Source organism: Ctenocephalides felis, unplaced genomic scaffold, assembly GCF_003426905.1.
Source record: "Ctenocephalides felis isolate EL2017-DRISC unplaced genomic scaffold, ASM342690v1 CF-g0.4_SCAFFOLD_03572, whole genome shotgun sequence".
NCBI lineage: Eukaryota > Metazoa > Arthropoda > Insecta > Siphonaptera > Pulicidae > Ctenocephalides > Ctenocephalides felis.
In genome coordinates this window covers 13,249,310-13,268,021 of record NW_020539726.1, presented here as the reverse complement: position 1 = coordinate 13,268,021, position 18,712 = coordinate 13,249,310, and the positions used below count along the sequence as shown (strand labels likewise).

At 29.3% G+C, this 18,712-nt stretch overlaps 2 protein-coding genes across 2 annotated transcripts in view; both read right to left on the bottom strand.

The window, feature by feature from the left end:
* Window positions 1-1,329: 1,329 nt before the first annotated feature.
* LOC113388095 (trypsin 3A1-like) lies at window positions 1,330-9,848 on the bottom strand. The gene is made up of 8 exons (XM_026625503.1): window positions 9,845-9,848; window positions 9,597-9,765; window positions 9,252-9,510; window positions 9,074-9,180; window positions 8,553-8,734; window positions 5,745-5,910; window positions 3,439-3,663; window positions 1,330-1,531 (listed from the first exon to the last, which is right to left on the bottom strand). Exons 1-8 carry the CDS (start codon window positions 9,846-9,848, stop codon window positions 1,330-1,332), a joined length of 1,314 nt encoding a protein of 437 aa, XP_026481288.1.
* Window positions 9,849-13,202: 3,354 nt separating this feature from the next.
* Window positions 13,203-18,712, bottom strand: part of LOC113388094 (trypsin-7-like) — a 13,983-nt gene continuing 8,473 nt past the window's right edge. Inside the window, exons 6-8 of the mRNA XM_026625502.1 lie at window positions 14,289-14,428; window positions 13,869-13,975; window positions 13,203-13,404 (exon numbers count right to left, since the gene is read on the bottom strand). Of these exons, the coding sequence (XP_026481287.1) occupies window positions 13,203-13,404; window positions 13,869-13,975; window positions 14,289-14,428 (449 nt within the window). The remainder of the gene's footprint in view (window positions 13,405-13,868; window positions 13,976-14,288; window positions 14,429-18,712) is intronic.

The window sequence follows — 18,712 nt, the reverse complement described above, 5'->3', positions numbered from 1 at the left end:
ATCCTTTGTTCAAGACCTTGTAAATGATATCTCGAAGAGCTGCGTAAAATTTCATCAAGATTGGTTGAGTAGTTCGCGAGAAATCTTGACAACCGTTTTTGAAAACAGTTTTGAGAAAAACGCGTTAAAAAGTTAAAGCCTCAGCCTATACCTGACCTCGAGCGTTTACCTTTTCAAGGCTGTATCTCCGAAACTATTAGTCGGATTAACTTGAAAATTAAGGAAAATATTCTAGAGATGTTATAGAATTTAATAAAATAATTTATTTGATTCAATTCAATAAACAAATTTTTTGATTTTTTGAAACCGTGAAACCCATGTAACCCCTTAAGCGACTGCAGTTCCTGCATTTTCAGTTTCAAGTCTTTCGACATGATATGTGGTTGCCATGTTTATTTTTTGTCCAGATGAATACCTAAATAATCTACAACATATTCTTGTGGCATTCGTTAGTCTTTCAAATAAACTAAAGGGCCGTTATTAATATTCTGTAATTTGTCTTCGTTTAATTTTATTTGCCAGACTGTACAATTACTTAGAACCAAAACTCTATTTTTTAGAACTTTCTATTTAGAACCAAACTCTATTTTTAAACATTTCTACCATAGTTTTATACGTAGGTTTTAAAGTGACTCATTGTTGTTGTAAACATTATTCTTGACCTACGTAAATAACGAGACATGCTTATATTGTGGCGGAGATAAATGCCTTATCTCTCATTTTATATTAATTAAAACTAGATACCAATGGTTTACCTTCGAAATAAAAAAAAAACTCATTATCATGATGCAAACATACTTGTCTAGTAAGCATTTCTTAAAAATTCAAGGCACAAACAAATTTATGTTTAATAGAATATTAGTAGAAAAATTAGTTCATATGGTCACAAAATATAGAAACTTTTGTTTCGAATGAAAAAATATGTACTAAATATAAAATATATTAAAATTTAGTTTAGTAAAAATTTTAAACTTCAAATTTATAAGTAATCTTTAGAATTTATTAGTGCCAATTCTATTTATATAATCTCGTTGTATAAAACAATATTTTTGTAATTTCCTAGTGATTCACAAGCGCGTGCAAGTCTTTATGTAGTTTCTGAATGCTCTATTTTGCTATTTATGAATTACAATCTGTCATGGTGGAAAGGACCACAAAAGACCAAGTGGAAATAACATTCTGTAATTTTTAGGACCACATATATTAGAAAAAGAGATCGAAGTCACTCAGTGGTAATCGAATATTAATAAATGACAACATAGTTCTTTAATATTATATTTTCAATGCCGTTTTGACAAATATGAGTTTCACACATTTTTGTTCTATACTCTAAACTCCGGAGTTAGTGCGTATAAAATCCCTAACGCTGGCGGAGGAAATTCGGGTATAAACACCAGGACTGAAAGACCTAGCGCAACCGTCTCCCCAAGAGACGATTCCGACCAGGGTCCTGTTGCTATCCACAAGTGGGCCCCCTGCATCTCCAGTGCATGCGTCCTTTCCTCCATCAAGATATCCTGCACAGAGCATGCTAAAATATAAAAGAATATATCATTATTCTGATAATGCTTGTGGACGTTCTAAAATCAGCTTAAAAATCATTTATTTTGACAAGTATGTATGTTAATACTTTTGTATTTTCGTTTCGAATCAAGCTCATTAGAAAGCTAGTGGTTCTTACCATTGTGCCTTAAGACAAATTGCTGAAGCTTTCCGTACCGTAATTTTAAATGTTTTAAAGAAAAATTAGATTTTTTTGATAATTTTGAAGTTTTTGGAATCATTTGAAAAATTTGAATATAGAAAAAATAAAAAAAGCCTAATTTGAAAGTACTGATATATTTTCAAAACTTAGAAATTTTTTGATAACTTGGAAATTGTTAGAAAATTGAATTTTTTTTTTATTCTGAAAATTTTGAAACTGTTTGATACCCATTCATGTCGTTGCAGAAATTCAACCAGTTTTGGTTGAATGGTTTTTGAATCGTCCAAATCGGATGCTCCGTTCTACCAAAACGTCGACAAAAGTTGTATTCACACACGCACACACATACACACATACACATCCATTTTTTCCAAGGAATGCCAAAATGTTCAGAAACCTTCAAAACGTCGAGAAATGCAAAAATTTTCAATTTCGATTTTTGGACGATTACAATAACTTACCTTACGGGAAGTTAATAATATAAGCGGCAATTCTATATTTAATAAATATTATTTATATTTGGTTGTTGATTAAATTAATTATATTTATTTTGTGCAGTATTTTTTTTATTACTATTTTGGGAAGGAATATTGAAGTTTTAATTAAAAATTGAAATATACACACTTATCTGTGACTACATAACGTGTGCTATATAGTTCCTTGCAAGTAAAGTTATCTACGACTGGAACTGCTACTGCTTGAAGCTTTGGCGAAAACGCTGCTATATCAGGATGAAATATATTCAATATAATAATTACACTTAGACACGAACATTAATATAGAAGCTTCAGTAATTCTTACATATGTTCTTAATAACTACTTATACATTCATCTAACTCGAAATTGATTTGATGGTTATTTGGAATTTGATGAAGGAAAAGTGAAATAAATCCATTATTTTTGCAATGATTGGCTCTAATTATTTGTATCTCTTGTTGTACAAATATGATTGGTTTCTACTAGGCGGAGTTAGAAATATGAAATTTCCTTCTAAAAAAAAACTTTTTCAGTTTTTTTTGAGCATAAGGCAAATATGGATGCTAGCAAAGAGAATATACACTATTCTACACATTTTGCTTCTACAGTTTTTATTCGATAAAGGCAAAAGTGCATGCCAGACATCTGGAAATGTGGACACTGTTTATGGTCCTGATACTGTAACAGCCAATTATGCGCAATTTTGGCTTCGTCGATTACATTACATCCAGTAAATTTGAATAAATTTCCTAATATAAATATTATTTTCTCAAAATTTTCAATAATGTTTTATTCGTATTCTTTAAATATATACCGCTGGTACTAGTATTTGATAAGTATCTTGATTTGCGCTTGACTAATTGTCTCAAGAATAACATAGTGCATTATTATACATTCTTCTGATAATAGTCATTCTTTCGTTAAATTACATGGGGTTTTCATTTGTATGACTATTTTTGTTCAATAGTTTAACCCCAATTTTCAAAACTACATTCTATAGCAATTTTTTTATACAAAACCGTAACTATTTATTCTCACACCCACAAAAATGTAAACTACCGTTTATCCCATATGTATCCACAAGGAAAATATGATGGATAGTTTTTTGAATAAACTGGTAGTCAATTAGAAGCTTTAAAAGTAAATGGGAAGTAAATACACTAGTTTTTGATTGCAAAACTTATGCGAAATAGAAATATCTCTAAATTTTTATAACATTTACCCTTATGTATCCCCATCCAGAAGCAGTGAGCAACCTGCCAGGTAATACAATAGCTCCAGAATTTATTAATCGCGCTGCGCGAATTGATCCGCCGTTTAATGGCAAAGGTGAATCTAAGTTTATTAAAGCTGCATCTTTATCTAAATTTCTTCTATTATATTGAGGATGAATTATGATTCTCTTTGCATTTACTAATATTCCTCCAGTTTGTACAGTACTTGTTCCAGCTCTTACTGAGACTTTATCAGCCGTTGCTCCACTGAAAACAGATAAAATGTCATAATTTTTTTACACTTGTTTTTTGTAAATATTCTTTCGGATGGAATATATAAAAGAATGTTTATGCATATCATATATGCATAATATTAGCAATTTTACATTAAAATGTATTTCTAATATCAATCATACACAACCATACTAATGTTCATATACAATCTATAACTAAGATAGAACGGAATTTAAAGGTCCACGGATAGAAAGGACTTTCATCAATATCCCAAAAACAAGTAAATTTAGAAATTTTAAACAACAATATTTGCAAGTAGAGGGAAAAAGATGTGTAACCAGTCATTGTCTTAAATCAATCAACGTCGCTATCAGGACATAGTCATGTTTGAAAATCTGTAACAAAAAGTTTTTTTTGGTTGTGTGCACTATTGTTAAGCTCACAAGATCTTCTAATAATTTTTAAGTGTACCTTATTTAATTGTTCTATAATATGAATTGTTATTATAAATTTAGATTCAACAGATTTTTTTTAAAACTCACCATATGAATTTTTCTGACAAAATACCAGATCAAGGTTATATAAAGTGTTACCTTTGTAAAACATGTGAGCATGAATTTTATATTTGGTATTGCTTCAATAATGTAGCTATTATTTCTCAAAATTTCTTTAAATTTAAAATTAAGATATTGTATCTGTTTGCCCTATGGCTCTATCTCTTTACCCAGCCAATGGGGACAATTGACAAATTTTAGAAAAACAAAAAAAACCCATTTCTATAATTAGGTTTAACTAGGAATTTTATTGAAAACAGTTTAGTTGCTTGTCTGTTACGTGTTATATTTTGTTATAGTTTATTTAGTTTAGACAGTATAGTTACTTAAAATCAAATTAGACCTTTGTGCATCGCCCTATGTTAATTTTTGCAAAACTTACGATAGATTTCAAAAACATTGGTTGAAAAAACTATTTGAATTCTGCATGAAGTCTATTAGTTTTACTCATAGATATGGGGTAAATGCATTATTATTAATATTTCTAAAAACCTACTGAAACGATTTTGATTAAGAATCATAAATAAGATCAATAGAGATAATGTTTAACTGACTGGTCATTGAATTTATTGCAAGTTTTTATTTAACTAACAACTAGTGGGGCGCATGGCATCGTGCCTTAATGCAAATTGCTGGAACTTCCCGTACCAAAAACTATTATTTTTTAAAAAGATTAACATTTTTGAAGAAAAGACTTTTTGAAGAAAAGTGTATTTTGAAATATTTTGGAAATTCTGAACTTTTTTTCAAAGCATTCGTACTGCTTTAACTGCATAAAGACAAAATATCGAAGCGCGCAAGCGCCGCGCCGCCATCTAACGAATAAGCATTGGTACCGAACCCATAGAAATGTAAACAAAATTTATACTTATCGTTAAAATGTCTATAAAATATCTGATAATTTATTGTGCATATATCTAATGATCATTTTTGACCGCCAGATGGCATTTTTTTTACTTTTTTTACTAGATCTCCGAAACCACCAGACCTGCTTTCATGAAAATTTGATCAGTTCGTCATCTTGTTAATACAAGTAAAATGTTTTTCGAATTTTTCAAATCGGACGCTCCGTTCTCTTAAAAACTGAGTTACCGTTTTTGACACTTTTTGCCCCATATCTTCGGAACGGCTAGACCTGCCTTTGTCAAAAACTAATTAGTACGTCTCCTTATCAATACGAATCGAATGTTTTCCGAATTATTCAAATCGCTTCAGCCGTGTTCCTGAAATCGTCGACGAAAATTTGTATCCGCACACACATACACACACGCACACACACACATACATCCATTTTTTTAAGGCATGCAAAAATATTCAGAAACCTCTGAAATGTAAAGATATATAAAAATTTTCATTTTCGAAGTTAAAAGTTTATGGTATATATTTAAACGTAAAGTTTTTGTATGCCTGTAAAATGTTTATCTTGGTTGATTTCTTGCCACTATTTTATGTATTATTCACATTTCTGTTCACAATTTTAATTTCTATTTCTAGATTTCATTAGAAAAGATATCAACATAATAGCAAACGAATTATAAATAGAATTTGTGTCATACCTACCTATCAAAACATTGTGCGCTCGAAAGAATCCATTGCTCGCTAATTATTGAACCACCACAGAAAAGTTGGCCGTTTTGTTCAAGAGCAACTTGCCAACCGAAATCGTTGATACTAACTTCTTGTCCTCCAACAATTCGATCGACGGATTTAGTTTTGATATGTTTATCTAAAAACAATACTGTATTTATCTACTTCTAATTCATTTTAAATAAAGTATTGTTAACATCAAACAAAGCTTGCAACAAAACTGCAAGATCAGATCTGTGATAACCAGAGTGAGCCCAATTTTTCAATAGTAAATCTTTTGGTCTCTAAATTTTACTAATATTATTACATGGTTACCTGAGCATTTTAAGGAGACCATTAACAAAAAAGAAACAAATTTGTTTTATAGGAATGACATAATTTCTTTTATTAAATATATTATTATTTTTACTCTAATTTACTTACTTTTAGATTGAAGACGCCCGGCGAAAATAGCGCTTACTGAAACCAATATGACCAATAAACACTTCATTTTGGGCTATATCTTGTTCTATTCCTATTATTTCTGACTGCCATTGTATGAAATTATTCCCTTTTTATACAGAAATATTTCGACATAATATAAAATATCTGTAAAAATATTTACTTACGTCTTTTTGATTTTATCAGTAAAAAACACATTATTGAAATTTGTAAAATAACAAAATATTGCCTACATATAGTTTTTACCATGAACCGCAATTATTCTGTAGCTAGGGTAATTTTTCACAGTTCATTAAGCTGTATATAATTACATGTATACAAGTATAAATAACCGCTTTATATGATAATTACAACAAAAATAGACTTATTGATGTAAAAATAAGATGTTTTGGGAAATACTTTCTACATATAAATGATAGAATCGCACAAGTATTTCTTTTAATTTTGTTAAGTCGACTTGCTAAAGTGCCTATTTCAAGAATAATTTACTTTTGTGAGCCTAATAGTTAGTAACTATGTACAGTTTTTTAAATAACATAAGTAGTTACAATTTCTCCATAAAACAAAAACGCCAGTAATATATTTGATATTGAATTAGTAAATTCTATCTTCATTGGTTTTTTTTTTTTAAAAGATTTTATATGATTTCTATTTTAATAGTTCAATCATCTTGCAATTATTATGGATCGTGCATAGTAAAATAGTACCTACCAAACACCACTTATATAAATTATTTTGATGAAAGCTCAAATTATAATTAATAATATGCCAGTGTTGAAAGAATCATAAATATATTAACAGTAATCCTTAAATTTCAGAAACTTTGAAATGAATTCAAAAACTAACAAATTTTAAAACAATTGTTATTAATCTTATTAAGTTATTAAGGCAGCACGATGCCAAACACCACTAGGATATATTTCTCACGATTAGAATGACGCATATGAAATATATACATTTTCAAAATAAATTATAATTTTAAAATTTATATTTAAAGTATAAAACTTTGTTCATTTTTGAAAAATTTTTGAAATAAAAAATCTGAAAATTTTGATTTTTGTTTGAACCGTACAAGTGAACTTTAAAAATTAAAAATCTTGATACAAAACCCAAAAAAATATAAGAAAATTAATACTCATTTTTAAAATATTCATGAAATATCTAATAATTTGATGAACATATGTCTAATGATCATTTTTGACCGCCAAGTATTTTTTTTACTTTTTTTGGCATCTCCGAAACCGCTAGACCTGTTTTTCTAAAAACTTAGAAGCGCGTGTTTGCAATACATAGTTCAGCGATATATGCTAGTGTGTACATAGTGTTGTGCTAATTATTCGATACAAATTGAGAAACAAGATTCAGAACATATTGGTAATTTTTGCAGGGAAAGCTAGTATCAGTTCGCTTATTAATACTTAGTTTGTCTAAGAAAATAAAAGCTGATTTTGAAAAGCGTCTTTGTGAGACTTACGACTGATGATAAAGAACCTGTGCGTCATAAAAATTGAACGTATGGTTGTTTAGTTTTAAATATTCTGTGATCGTCGTTTGTCCTTGATTTTTGTATTTTGAGTTATTGTCTTGTTGTTTTAAACGTTTAATAAGGTTCTGTCCTGTTTCGCCAATATAGGTACAATCGCAACTATTGCAATAGATCTTATAGATCACATTGGAAACTCTTTCCAAACTAGTGCGCGGCTTCAAATTTGAGGAAAGGGAATTAGGCGTTAAATCGATGTTGCATACTAAACTAAAACCTATGAAAATCAAACTTTACCTGATCTAAAATTAGTAAAATTGCTCAATGAATGTAATGTAACTAGTGCAAAAGATAACTAATTTAATATTTTTTATTCAAGCGCAGTTCTATCGAAAAACAGGTCTGCGTAGTTAGCCGTATTTCTTAAACAAAGATTCTTCAAATAAAATGAACGCAATATTTTAACAAAGGTATCTTTTCACTAAAAGCAAGTAATCAAAAATATTTTTTTTTTATCAAAAATAGAGCATGGAAATTATGGTAGTATATAAAATTCTCAGTGGATGAGTATATCTTGCCAAAAACGAAATGATCATGTTGGATGTTCTATCCGTTTCTTGTAAAAACAAAATATATGATTCATTTAACGTGCATTATTTCTCATTACTTCTTCTCGTGTCTTTTGGAATTCTTGGACGGTAACCCTTCTTCTTGTTCTATAGTCTTTTGTCCCGTATAACACGGTATAGGGGAGTTACCTTTATATATATACATGAATAATTTTTTTACAATTATATTATTGATTTTTTATATTTATTTTATGAACTGCTCTGTTTTTTAAATTTTAACATGTTTACTGATAAAATCTCTAACAATTGGTGATGAAATTCGTGTGTATACTCCGGGACTGACCGCCCTTGCACAACCGTCGCCCCAAGATACGATACCAACAAGAGTATTATTTTCATCGACAAGTGGGCCGCCGCTGTCTCCTTGGCACGAATCCTTTTCTCCGTCAAGAAATCCAGCGCAAAGCATTCTAAAATATTTTTCATATAAAGTATTGCAAATAACAATTATTAGATAACACTTCGAACAAATTTAATAGATTGATTTTCAGTTTGTCCATTTGAAAATAAAATTCAAAATCATTTTATGATCAACTTCTTGATCATAAAACGCCATAGTATTGTCTTTGAAAAATTATAATGGAAGTTATTTGGATTTAAATTAAATAGAATGCAGGAAATAGTCATCAATGTGTAGCAAATATTTAGATTTTTTGGGATTAATTTTGCAATAAAATTAAAGAAATATTATTAATTTAAAAATTAATGAGTAAAATGTAACAGAAAAACGACTATAATTATATACTTACTGTTCTGTCAATGTATAACGAGCAGCATACAATAGTTTACAGAAAGAAAAGTCAATCACTGGTATAGAAACGCCGCGAAGGTTTTCCGAAAAAACTTGTACATCTTCCTGATGAATTACATTTTAATCCAAATTAATTTTAATAAACATTCATAAATTAATGTAGCACATATTTTTACCTCTACGTATCCCCATCCGGTAACTGTAACATTTGAATCATTTGGAACTGAAATGTTTTTATCAATAATTTGAATCGTGCGAATTGAATTACTATTCATTTCCAAAGCTGTTTTTAGAAAAACAATTGCTACATCTTTATCTTGATTTTGTCTACTGTATTGAGGATGAATTACCCATCTTTCAACTGGCACTACAACTCCTCCATTGTGGATTTTGCTACTGCCAGCTCTAATTTGGACATCTTTGGCTTCGATATTCCTGCGTCACAAATTTAATTTTTTTACAGAAAATAACTTGGTACTGACTTTAATTATTCACTGAGCTTATTTTTGTATATTTTATACCAATCAAAGCAGTGTGCTGCAGAAATAATGATGCTGTCGGTTATGATAGATCCACTGCAAAAATGTTGTCTATCGTGTTCGAACGAAATTTGCCATCCATAGTCTTTAATGTCGACTTTCACACCACCCACTATACGACCAGAATATACATTGACGTTTTTAAACCTGGCTGAAAATGATTAAATTCAAACTGCAAATTAAAATTGTGTAAAGAGTATTAGCATTCAAATCACGTATGTTCTCAATACCCATAGTTAGTACAGCGCAAATAATAACCAAAATGATTGCAAAACTGCTCATTTTCATTTACCGATAAAAACATATATATCTTTTGGCCGGTTGTATATATACCCTTATTGACACATTTAAATATTCTCATCTTGACATAATTTTTAATGTTTATTTGTACCTTCCTTATCTTTATGGTCGCAAGTTTATTCAATTTGTCGTAATCGTAGGAAACAAGGACTTTGCATAATTGATATTGAATTTTACACGATACAAATTGCATATGCAATACAATTAATTTTAATTAATATTGATGATTATACAAATTTTGAATGTAGTCTCTCTCATTATAATTTATCAAATCTTCTCTGTTGCTGTTTTATATCGAATCCCAAACTCTATAAATGATTAACAAGCAATATTCCACATATACAAAAATATTTTTTGCAGACGTTCCGTTTCTCTATTTTACAAATAAAACTAAATTACGTCGGCATATTTTGCAAAACATTCAAACCGTATTTACCTAATTCTATCATACATTATAAAACTGTAATTTGTGTAAATAAATCTATTTTCTATGATTTTTTTTAACATCCAATTACTTACCAGTTCAATTCAGTCGTTATCTATATGTTCTATCTTTTTAAAACAATGAGCGCACTGTCTCACCTTCTAGATTCAAAAATTGTCAGTGATAAATACACTTATACAACCTTTATATTTGATTTATGATAAAATAACACAAACAATAGTATATTCAAGGGTATATTTACTCATTTTCAATTTTACACATTTAACTATGAACAAAGAGACATATGCGCTAGTATTATAGAAACTTTCAAAAAATTTGCTTTGAAGTTACACGTATTTTTTATTTAATTATTGATCCAATGAATCGATATGCAATAAGTTTGCTAATAATTTTTGCCTTATTGCGGAAAACCTTGATTTGTATGCATCTGCTGAAAACCAAATTCATAATTAGTGTAAATAATTTAAAATAGTCATTCGTTCTTCAAATTATGTACGCAAAGAATCACACATTGTAGTTTAATTCAGCTCACAATTTTGATGATTAAAAAGTTTGTGAATTGTTTTGCACATTTCAAAATTGTCCCATTTAAAAATAATGCAAACTTATACCAAAAATGATGGAATATTTGTTTTAAGTTAAGCCTAATCGTATTAATAGTTTCCATTTGAAAATGTGGCAATTTAAGCTAAGCAATTTTTTTAAAGAAAGATCTAATTTGCTAGATTTTCGTATATTTCAAATATGTGCATTACTCAAAACGATTTTATATTTTATTTGATATGTGCTGTAAGGGGTATGCACCCATTCGTAATAATTATAAATAATATTATAAAACACTGTAACGGTCAGAGTTTAAACTACGAAGCCTAATCGTATTAATAGTTTCCATTTAAAAAATGTGGTAATTTAGGCTAAGTAATTTTTTAAAAGAAAGATCTAATTTGCTAGATTTCTGTATATTTCAAATATGTGCATTACTCAAAACGATTTTATATTTTGTTTGATATGTGCTGTAAGGGGTATGCACCCATTCATAATAATTAAAAATAATATTATAAAACACAGTAACAGTCAGAGTTTAAACTACAAAGATCTAGTGAATTACTAATAGCTACAACATTGAAAGTTCGAGATATCCCAGCCCAGTTGTTGTTCAATTCCTTTCCAAGACACAAAATACGCAATAACAACTTACTCATATATTGTGTTGCATTATACAACGACATGGAAGAAGTAGTAAAGTAATGTTATCTAGGATTTCAAAGTCACCCTGAAGCACGCACATACAAGACGTCGGTGAATGACGGCATTCACCAGCTCAGTCGTGATTTAGTTTTCATAAAGTCAGTCAATACTCAATCTTCAGTGGTCAATCATGAGCATAAGTACGACTGAGTACTTTAGTTTTCAATTGAGTCATATTTTAGTTAATCATACTCAATTATTCAGTTGTTGAAGTTAGATAAAGGAATCATGAAATGAATAAATACATCAAATATTTTCGTCTGTTTAACTGATCAGCTTCCACAGATTGGTAACAGCTTTGTTTAGCAGCAGGAAGAACCTACATATTGTTGCTGGATGGGACACAACAATGCGTATTAGATATTATTCAAAATATATTAAGAAAGCGTAAAATATCAAATAAAAGTTGCTCAAATAAAAACACAAATAATAATTTCAGGTGAATTCATTGATTGTGTTTATTTCTCACTTACTGTCATTTTATTGCATTTGCTTTCATTTAAAAGCTGTCGAACACTTTTTATGCCGATTCTGAGCACTTTATTTGTTTCATAGTTATATACAATTTTTTTTAAAAATAGATTGAAAACTATGCGAAAAAGTATCTTAAAGATTTTAGGAATTACAGCTGTAATATTCTTCCAAATTAAGTTTACTAATAATCAAATGCTTCCAAGATTTCTGAGTTCATTTTAAGTCAAGTCAAGTCAAAAACATATATATTTCAATAAACGTAAGTATGTACATTGCATTTTTTAATATGGTTTTTTTACCCGTAGGTATAGTAACCATCATTGGATATGATTTTGCAAACAATAATTAATTCTGAAAATTAAAAATAAGTTCATAATAGTGTGACAAAAAAGAGGAAAGAAAAATTATCCTCTAAAAAAAATTACATAGCACTATTTATAATAATACATAATTATACAAAAAAAAGAAAAACAAAATAATAGATTTATTCGCACTGAAGAAAGATCTGTGTCAAGCCAAGTATCATTTGCCGCTATGGGTCGATCAGTATATAGTTTGGCATGGCGTGATTGCCATACCAAATTACGTCCCTCGTAAACTGCCCGAGACCCGCGTTGTTAGTATTAAGATGATCCCCACATTTTAGATAAAAAATTTCGGTGAACTTTTTTATATGGTCGAGTATTGTCGGTACGTCCGTCTGTTTGGGTATGTATTTTGGAAAGAAGTAATGTCTAGTCAGTGGGTTCCTTATTTTGTTGAGTACGAGTCGTGGTGTCTTATTTTGTAATGTCTGTAATTTCCGTAAGTTAGTCTTAGTCGTCGCGTTCTATGCTGGAGCGGCGTATGCCAGTAACGGTATTATTAGTGTCAAGTAAAGTATCCGCTTGTTCTTCACGCTTAGAGTTCATTTTAATCGAGGATGCCTTTTGCTTTTCTATAAACAAGTTGTATTGAGAAGTTGGTAATGCTTCAATAATTTATTTTATAAATTAGAACAAGGGATTTCTATAACATTTATTCAATTTTCAATGTGTTATTAATTTTATTTTCAATTATATTTTATCTTTACATAATTTATTTATATAATTTTTTCGAATATTTATGAATTATTTATCACATCAGAGGCCGGTCACACTTCGAATAAAATTTCTGACGCTGGTAGAAGCTAAACGTGTGTAAACACCTGGACTTGCTGGTCTTGCGCAACCTAATGCCCATGATATAATTCCTACTAAGGTTTTGTTGCCTTCGACTAATGGACCACCGGTGTCTCCTTGGCATGGACCTTTTCCTCCTTCAATGAATCCTGCACACATCATACTAAAACAAATTCAACAGTTAGAAAATATGAAAAATACTTGTTTGAAGACCACTCATTAAAGGCATTGACAAATTTGTCTGCTGTCGATATGTATTGACTACAAGGTCTGATAGCTATCAGAATTTAAGATGGAATTGTTTTCAATTTTATAAAGAATTTTGGGCATTATTTGAATTAATTAAATATTAAAGACGTTTGTGAATTCTATCAGTTATTGATATGTATTCTCATGTTCCTAACCCAAAATTCATAAACCACTAGTCATAAATTCTAATAACTTTTTAACTCACTTTATAGGAAAATGAAAAAATACGCAATGTTGCAAATACAGTTTGGTACTATGTATTAGATCTGCAGTTATCCAATTTAAGAATAGAACCCCAAGAACATATTGTAGAATATTCATGATATATTCAGTCGATTTCAAAAAAAAAATTAAAACAAATTTACTTATTTTATTTACTTGTCTGTGATGACGTAATCTGCGACATAATATCTTTGGCACGTTGGATTGTCAATAACAGTTATTGTTGCTCCCTGGAGTGTAGGAGAAAGCTCTGATGGTGATTCCTGCAAATAAAAAAAATTCCTTTTCTAAAAAGCAATCGGCATTTCAGCTACAAGTATGATTATATTTATGTATCATGCTCTTACTACATAAATGGACAAAAAGAATGATATTAAATAACATCAGAAATTGGGAAATGATTTCCTGTAAGAACTTGCTTTGGTAACGGTTGTAATTTAATTGACCTTATGAATGCAATTCTTGGTGTATATATTTCTCTACGCATAAAAAGCAATCTATGCATTTTTCTCTTCAAACGCTAATATAATTTAATTTCAAATAAATAATATTTTATAAGTCTTCGATCATATTTACCGTGAGTCTACCCCATCCAGAAACTGTAACCTTGGTGCCTCCTCTTAATTCTACACCAGAATTGACTAGTTTTATGGGCCGGATTGATCCACTATTTACACTCAAAGGTGATGAAAGACGAACAACGGCAGCATCATTATCTTGTGTTTGTGGGTTGTATTGTGGATGAACAAAAAAGCTTCTAATCTTTTTACTGTGCCACCACTAGTTAATTTACTGCTACCGGCTCTCACTGAAATCCTACTTAGGACAATATCTCTGCAATATGATAATAGTTACATATAGTATTACTCTCGAATAAAAAAAATCTAGAAAATGAAGTTATTATATTAAAATATTTATTCAAAAATTTCAATAATTCCTTTATGAATATTTATTCAAAAGCAATGAAATATCATTTTCAACTTATTTTAATGTAATTGAATATTTACTTCAATTTTAAAAATAATCACCCAAACCATAAAAATTTAAGTATTATGATGTTCTACACAAATTGAATTTTATCTTTGGTACAGCGAAAACAGCGCATAAATCCAAATAATATGGGAGTTGGTATTAATTTTACAAATCAAATATGACGACTTTGAGAGAAACTTTTGAGTGCATAATACTAAAAATTATATCATTTGAACAAATCATACCCAAGTTGAGTAAATTATCTAATTATCAATTTTCATATGATTTAAAATTAGACTATACCAAAATAAATAATATACGACTAATGTCAATTTAGGGGCCGATTTTGACACTAAAATGGTACTAAATACTGTCAAAATGCCATGTATTCGCTGTGAAATCAGGCGCTTCATACATAAAATGCAACATCACTCATATATTATGCATGTTATGTAATTTCTGCGTTGTTCGGTAAGGTTTTTTACTGAATTTCTCTTATTTAGTACCATTTTGTATGAGAATTGCCACTTTACATAGCTTTGTCATAACATTGGTCTATTTTGCGGCAGAGTCGGCTCATCATTTGAATATCACTTTAGAATTGAGCAAAAATATGAAGTCAGATGAATGTTAAGAACAATATAAAATATTAAAAATAATTGAATTATACCCTGTGTTAAATTAGGTGTTACGAAAATTAATATGCTATAGAACAAGGGCGAGCAACCTTTTTAACCCACGGGCCAATTTAAATTTTCAAATTTTATGGCGGGCCGCACGTAATTTATATATATATATATATATATATATATATATATATATGTATATATATATATATATATAATATATACTAGCTGACCCGATCAAGAATATATTTTTAACTTCCCGTAGGGCAAGTTATAGTAATCGCAAAAAAATCGAAAATGAAAATTTTTATATATCTTTACGTTTCAGAGGTTTCTGAACATTTTGGCATACCTTAGAAAAAAATGGATGTATGTGTGTGTGTGTGTGTATGTGTGTGTGTGTGTGTGTATGTATGTATGTGTGTGTATGTATGTGCGGATACAATTTTCGTCGACGATTTCGGGAGCACGGATCAACCGATTTGAATAATTCAAAAAACATTCGATCCGTATTGATAAGGAGACGTGCTGATTAGTTTTGGCAAAGGCAGGTCAAGCCGTTCCGAAGATACGGGGCAAAAAGTTCCAAAAACGGTAACTCAGTTTTTAAGAGAACGGAGCGTCCGATTTTAATAATTCAAAAAACATTTTATTTGTATTGATGAAGAATCGATACAACTTTCATGAAGGTAGGTCCAGTGGTTTCGGAGATACAGAGGAAAAAGTAAAAAAATGAGCCATTTGGCGGTCAAAAATGATCATTAGACATATGCACATCAAATTATCAGACATTTTATAGAGATTTTAACAATAAGTATACATTTTGTTAACATTCCTATCGGTTCCGTACCAATGCTTATGCGTTAGACAGCGACGCGGCGCTTACGCGCTTTATATTTTGTCCCTATGTAGTTAAAGCAGTACGATTGCTTTGAAAAAAAAGTTCAGATCTTCCACAATATGTCAAAATAAAGAAAAAAAAAATTTTTTTCAAAAAAAAAAAAAAAATTAAGAAAAAAAATTTTTTTTAAAATTTTTTTTTTTCAAAAAAAACTAATTTTTTGTCCAATTTATAGTTTCTCAAAAATCTTATTTTTTCAAAGTAATTTTTTTTCAAAAATGTTAATCGTTTTAAAAAAAAATAATAATTTTTGGTACGGGAAGTTCCAGCAATTTGCCTTAAGGCACGATGCCCTAATTGCCTTAAGACAGAATTCCACTTACAGCTAGTTAGAAAATCATTAGTATAAGAAATGACTAACTAATTCTGAATGTATAATTATAATATTATTTCATTGATAATTTGCCTACTGCAACGCTTAAAAACTGTGAATATTGTATAAATATGTTAAATATTGTAATTATCTTATACTCTGAAAAAAAATCAAGTTTTATCTCCTGATTTTAAAATTTAATTTCTATTTTTTTTGCTATAATAGCTCTTTTTGTGAGACATTCAAAAACTATGTACTTCTTATGAAATATTTGTATGGTACAATAGGATAAGCCTGCAAATCAGTTAGCAATCGGGGGTAACCATTTCCTTGCCATTTTTAAAATGTTGCAGCGGTTAGAGCGGATAAATTTAAGTTTTTTTATAAGCTCAGAAAAATCTTAATCAAATTTCAATTAAAAACGTTCACAGAAAGGGCGATAATAGTTAATTGATCGAATACCGAGCTATATAAAAATGATTGGACTACTAAAATGACTATTATAAAATAATGAAAATTTGGAGTTATGTGTAGTTTTCCATTCCGCATAAAAAATTAAAATAAAGAACAAAATTTAAAAAAAAATGTTACGGCCGTTCAAGCCATGATAAAAATAAATTGCAATTTTTTAATAAAATTGAAGCTTTCTCATAAACTCAAAAGTCTGATCTAAAGTTAATTTAAAAGATTTATTGACTGAGCACGGGAATAATGTAATTGCAACAAAATTACAAAATTGCCACAAGACAATAACAAAAATATAAAATTGAACAAAGTATAATAATGTAATACAAAATGAAAACAAATAATATTTATAAGAAAAACAATTTTCTTGAAAACTTAATAAATAAAATGGCACTGTTTTTTTATAAAGCTGATCAATATCAGCCGTTTTTTTAGATTTTTTTCTTTATTTTAATTTTTTTAATGCGGAAGTAGCAATGCGTATGCAGCTTTGATATGTTTTACTCAATTTTGATAGGTGGCAATTTTTTATGAATTTCATGGTTGAAATTAACAAAAAAGTGATGTCTGGATTGGGTGGTTCCATATGTTTTCCAATGTACCTTTTACCGCTGAAGATAAATCTATGGTCAAAATTGGGGCACAAAACAAAATTGCAAAGCTGGCACAATCTTCAATCCACATTTTTTCTGAATGAATTAATTATTATTCAGCGACTTTTCTTTGTGTAATTGTAAGTTCCAAAGTGTAATTGTTCGCGCAAATACGTACTTCCAAAAAAAAAATATCATAATTCGATTTGCATTTTTTTCAAAAGCGAAGATTTCTCAGGGCTACATAAGATTTATAAAAAAATTCGATGTTTACTGAAAAATGCATTTTTAATATCTGTATTATTTTGCATGTTAAATGGCGAAGAAAACATTTACATGAAAACAGCTGTCTTGTTAGCTTTGAACATTTGGAATCACAATTAAAATTATTTCACATTTTATTTCTTTGAATATGAAAATCGAAACACAAGATTCTGCAAAAGATATTATTCTTCATTACTAAAATGACGAAAGTACTTTATTTATTATTTCATATCCAAAAACAATTGTAATTCGCCATTTGAGTCGTATATACCTTTAAGCATTGCATCACTATTGAGCTAACGTACTTTAGTATTGAAAATCGCCATATTCACGATCTAAATTGTCAGGAAGTCTCTAAGTTTACGATGATTCCTCGCAACTTATAAGATTTACTTATTTAATCATTTAAATTTAGAAATGCGTTGTTGCTATGTCCTCGGACAGTTCTCAATTTTTTCTTGCAACATTGAAGCTTGTCAAACTAACATTTAAATAAATTAATATTTATTTTATCAAGAAATGCTATTTCTTCGAACAACAGCTTTTACCAGAATTTGGCTGACGACAAAATTAGCCTTTACAACCGTATTTGATAAAATATCTAGAAAAATAATCTGTTGTTGAGAAATGCTTGTCGGGCCGCAAAAAAACATCCGGCGGGCCGTGGGTTGCTCATCCTTGCTATAGAACCAGTGATTTTCTTTCTATATCCAGTGCCTTAATGCGAGTTGATAAAATTGTATAATGTATTAATTAAATTTGACGAATGACTCAATGTGTCACAATTTTTTATTGAAAAAATAAAATTCTTGCCATATTGGAAATAAATTTATCTAGATTTTAATTTGTGACAGAATTTACGAATA

Coding starts and splice junctions, on each gene's coding strand:
- LOC113388095 (XM_026625503.1), bottom strand. Junction 9,511..9,596: donor GCAGCACACTGCTTTGATTG/GTATAAAATATA, acceptor TTTGTGACGCAG/GAATATCGAAGCCAAAGATG. Junction 1,532..3,438: donor GCTATTGTATTACCTGGCAG/GTTGCTCACTGC, acceptor TTTATATTTTAG/CATGCTCTGTGCAGGATATC.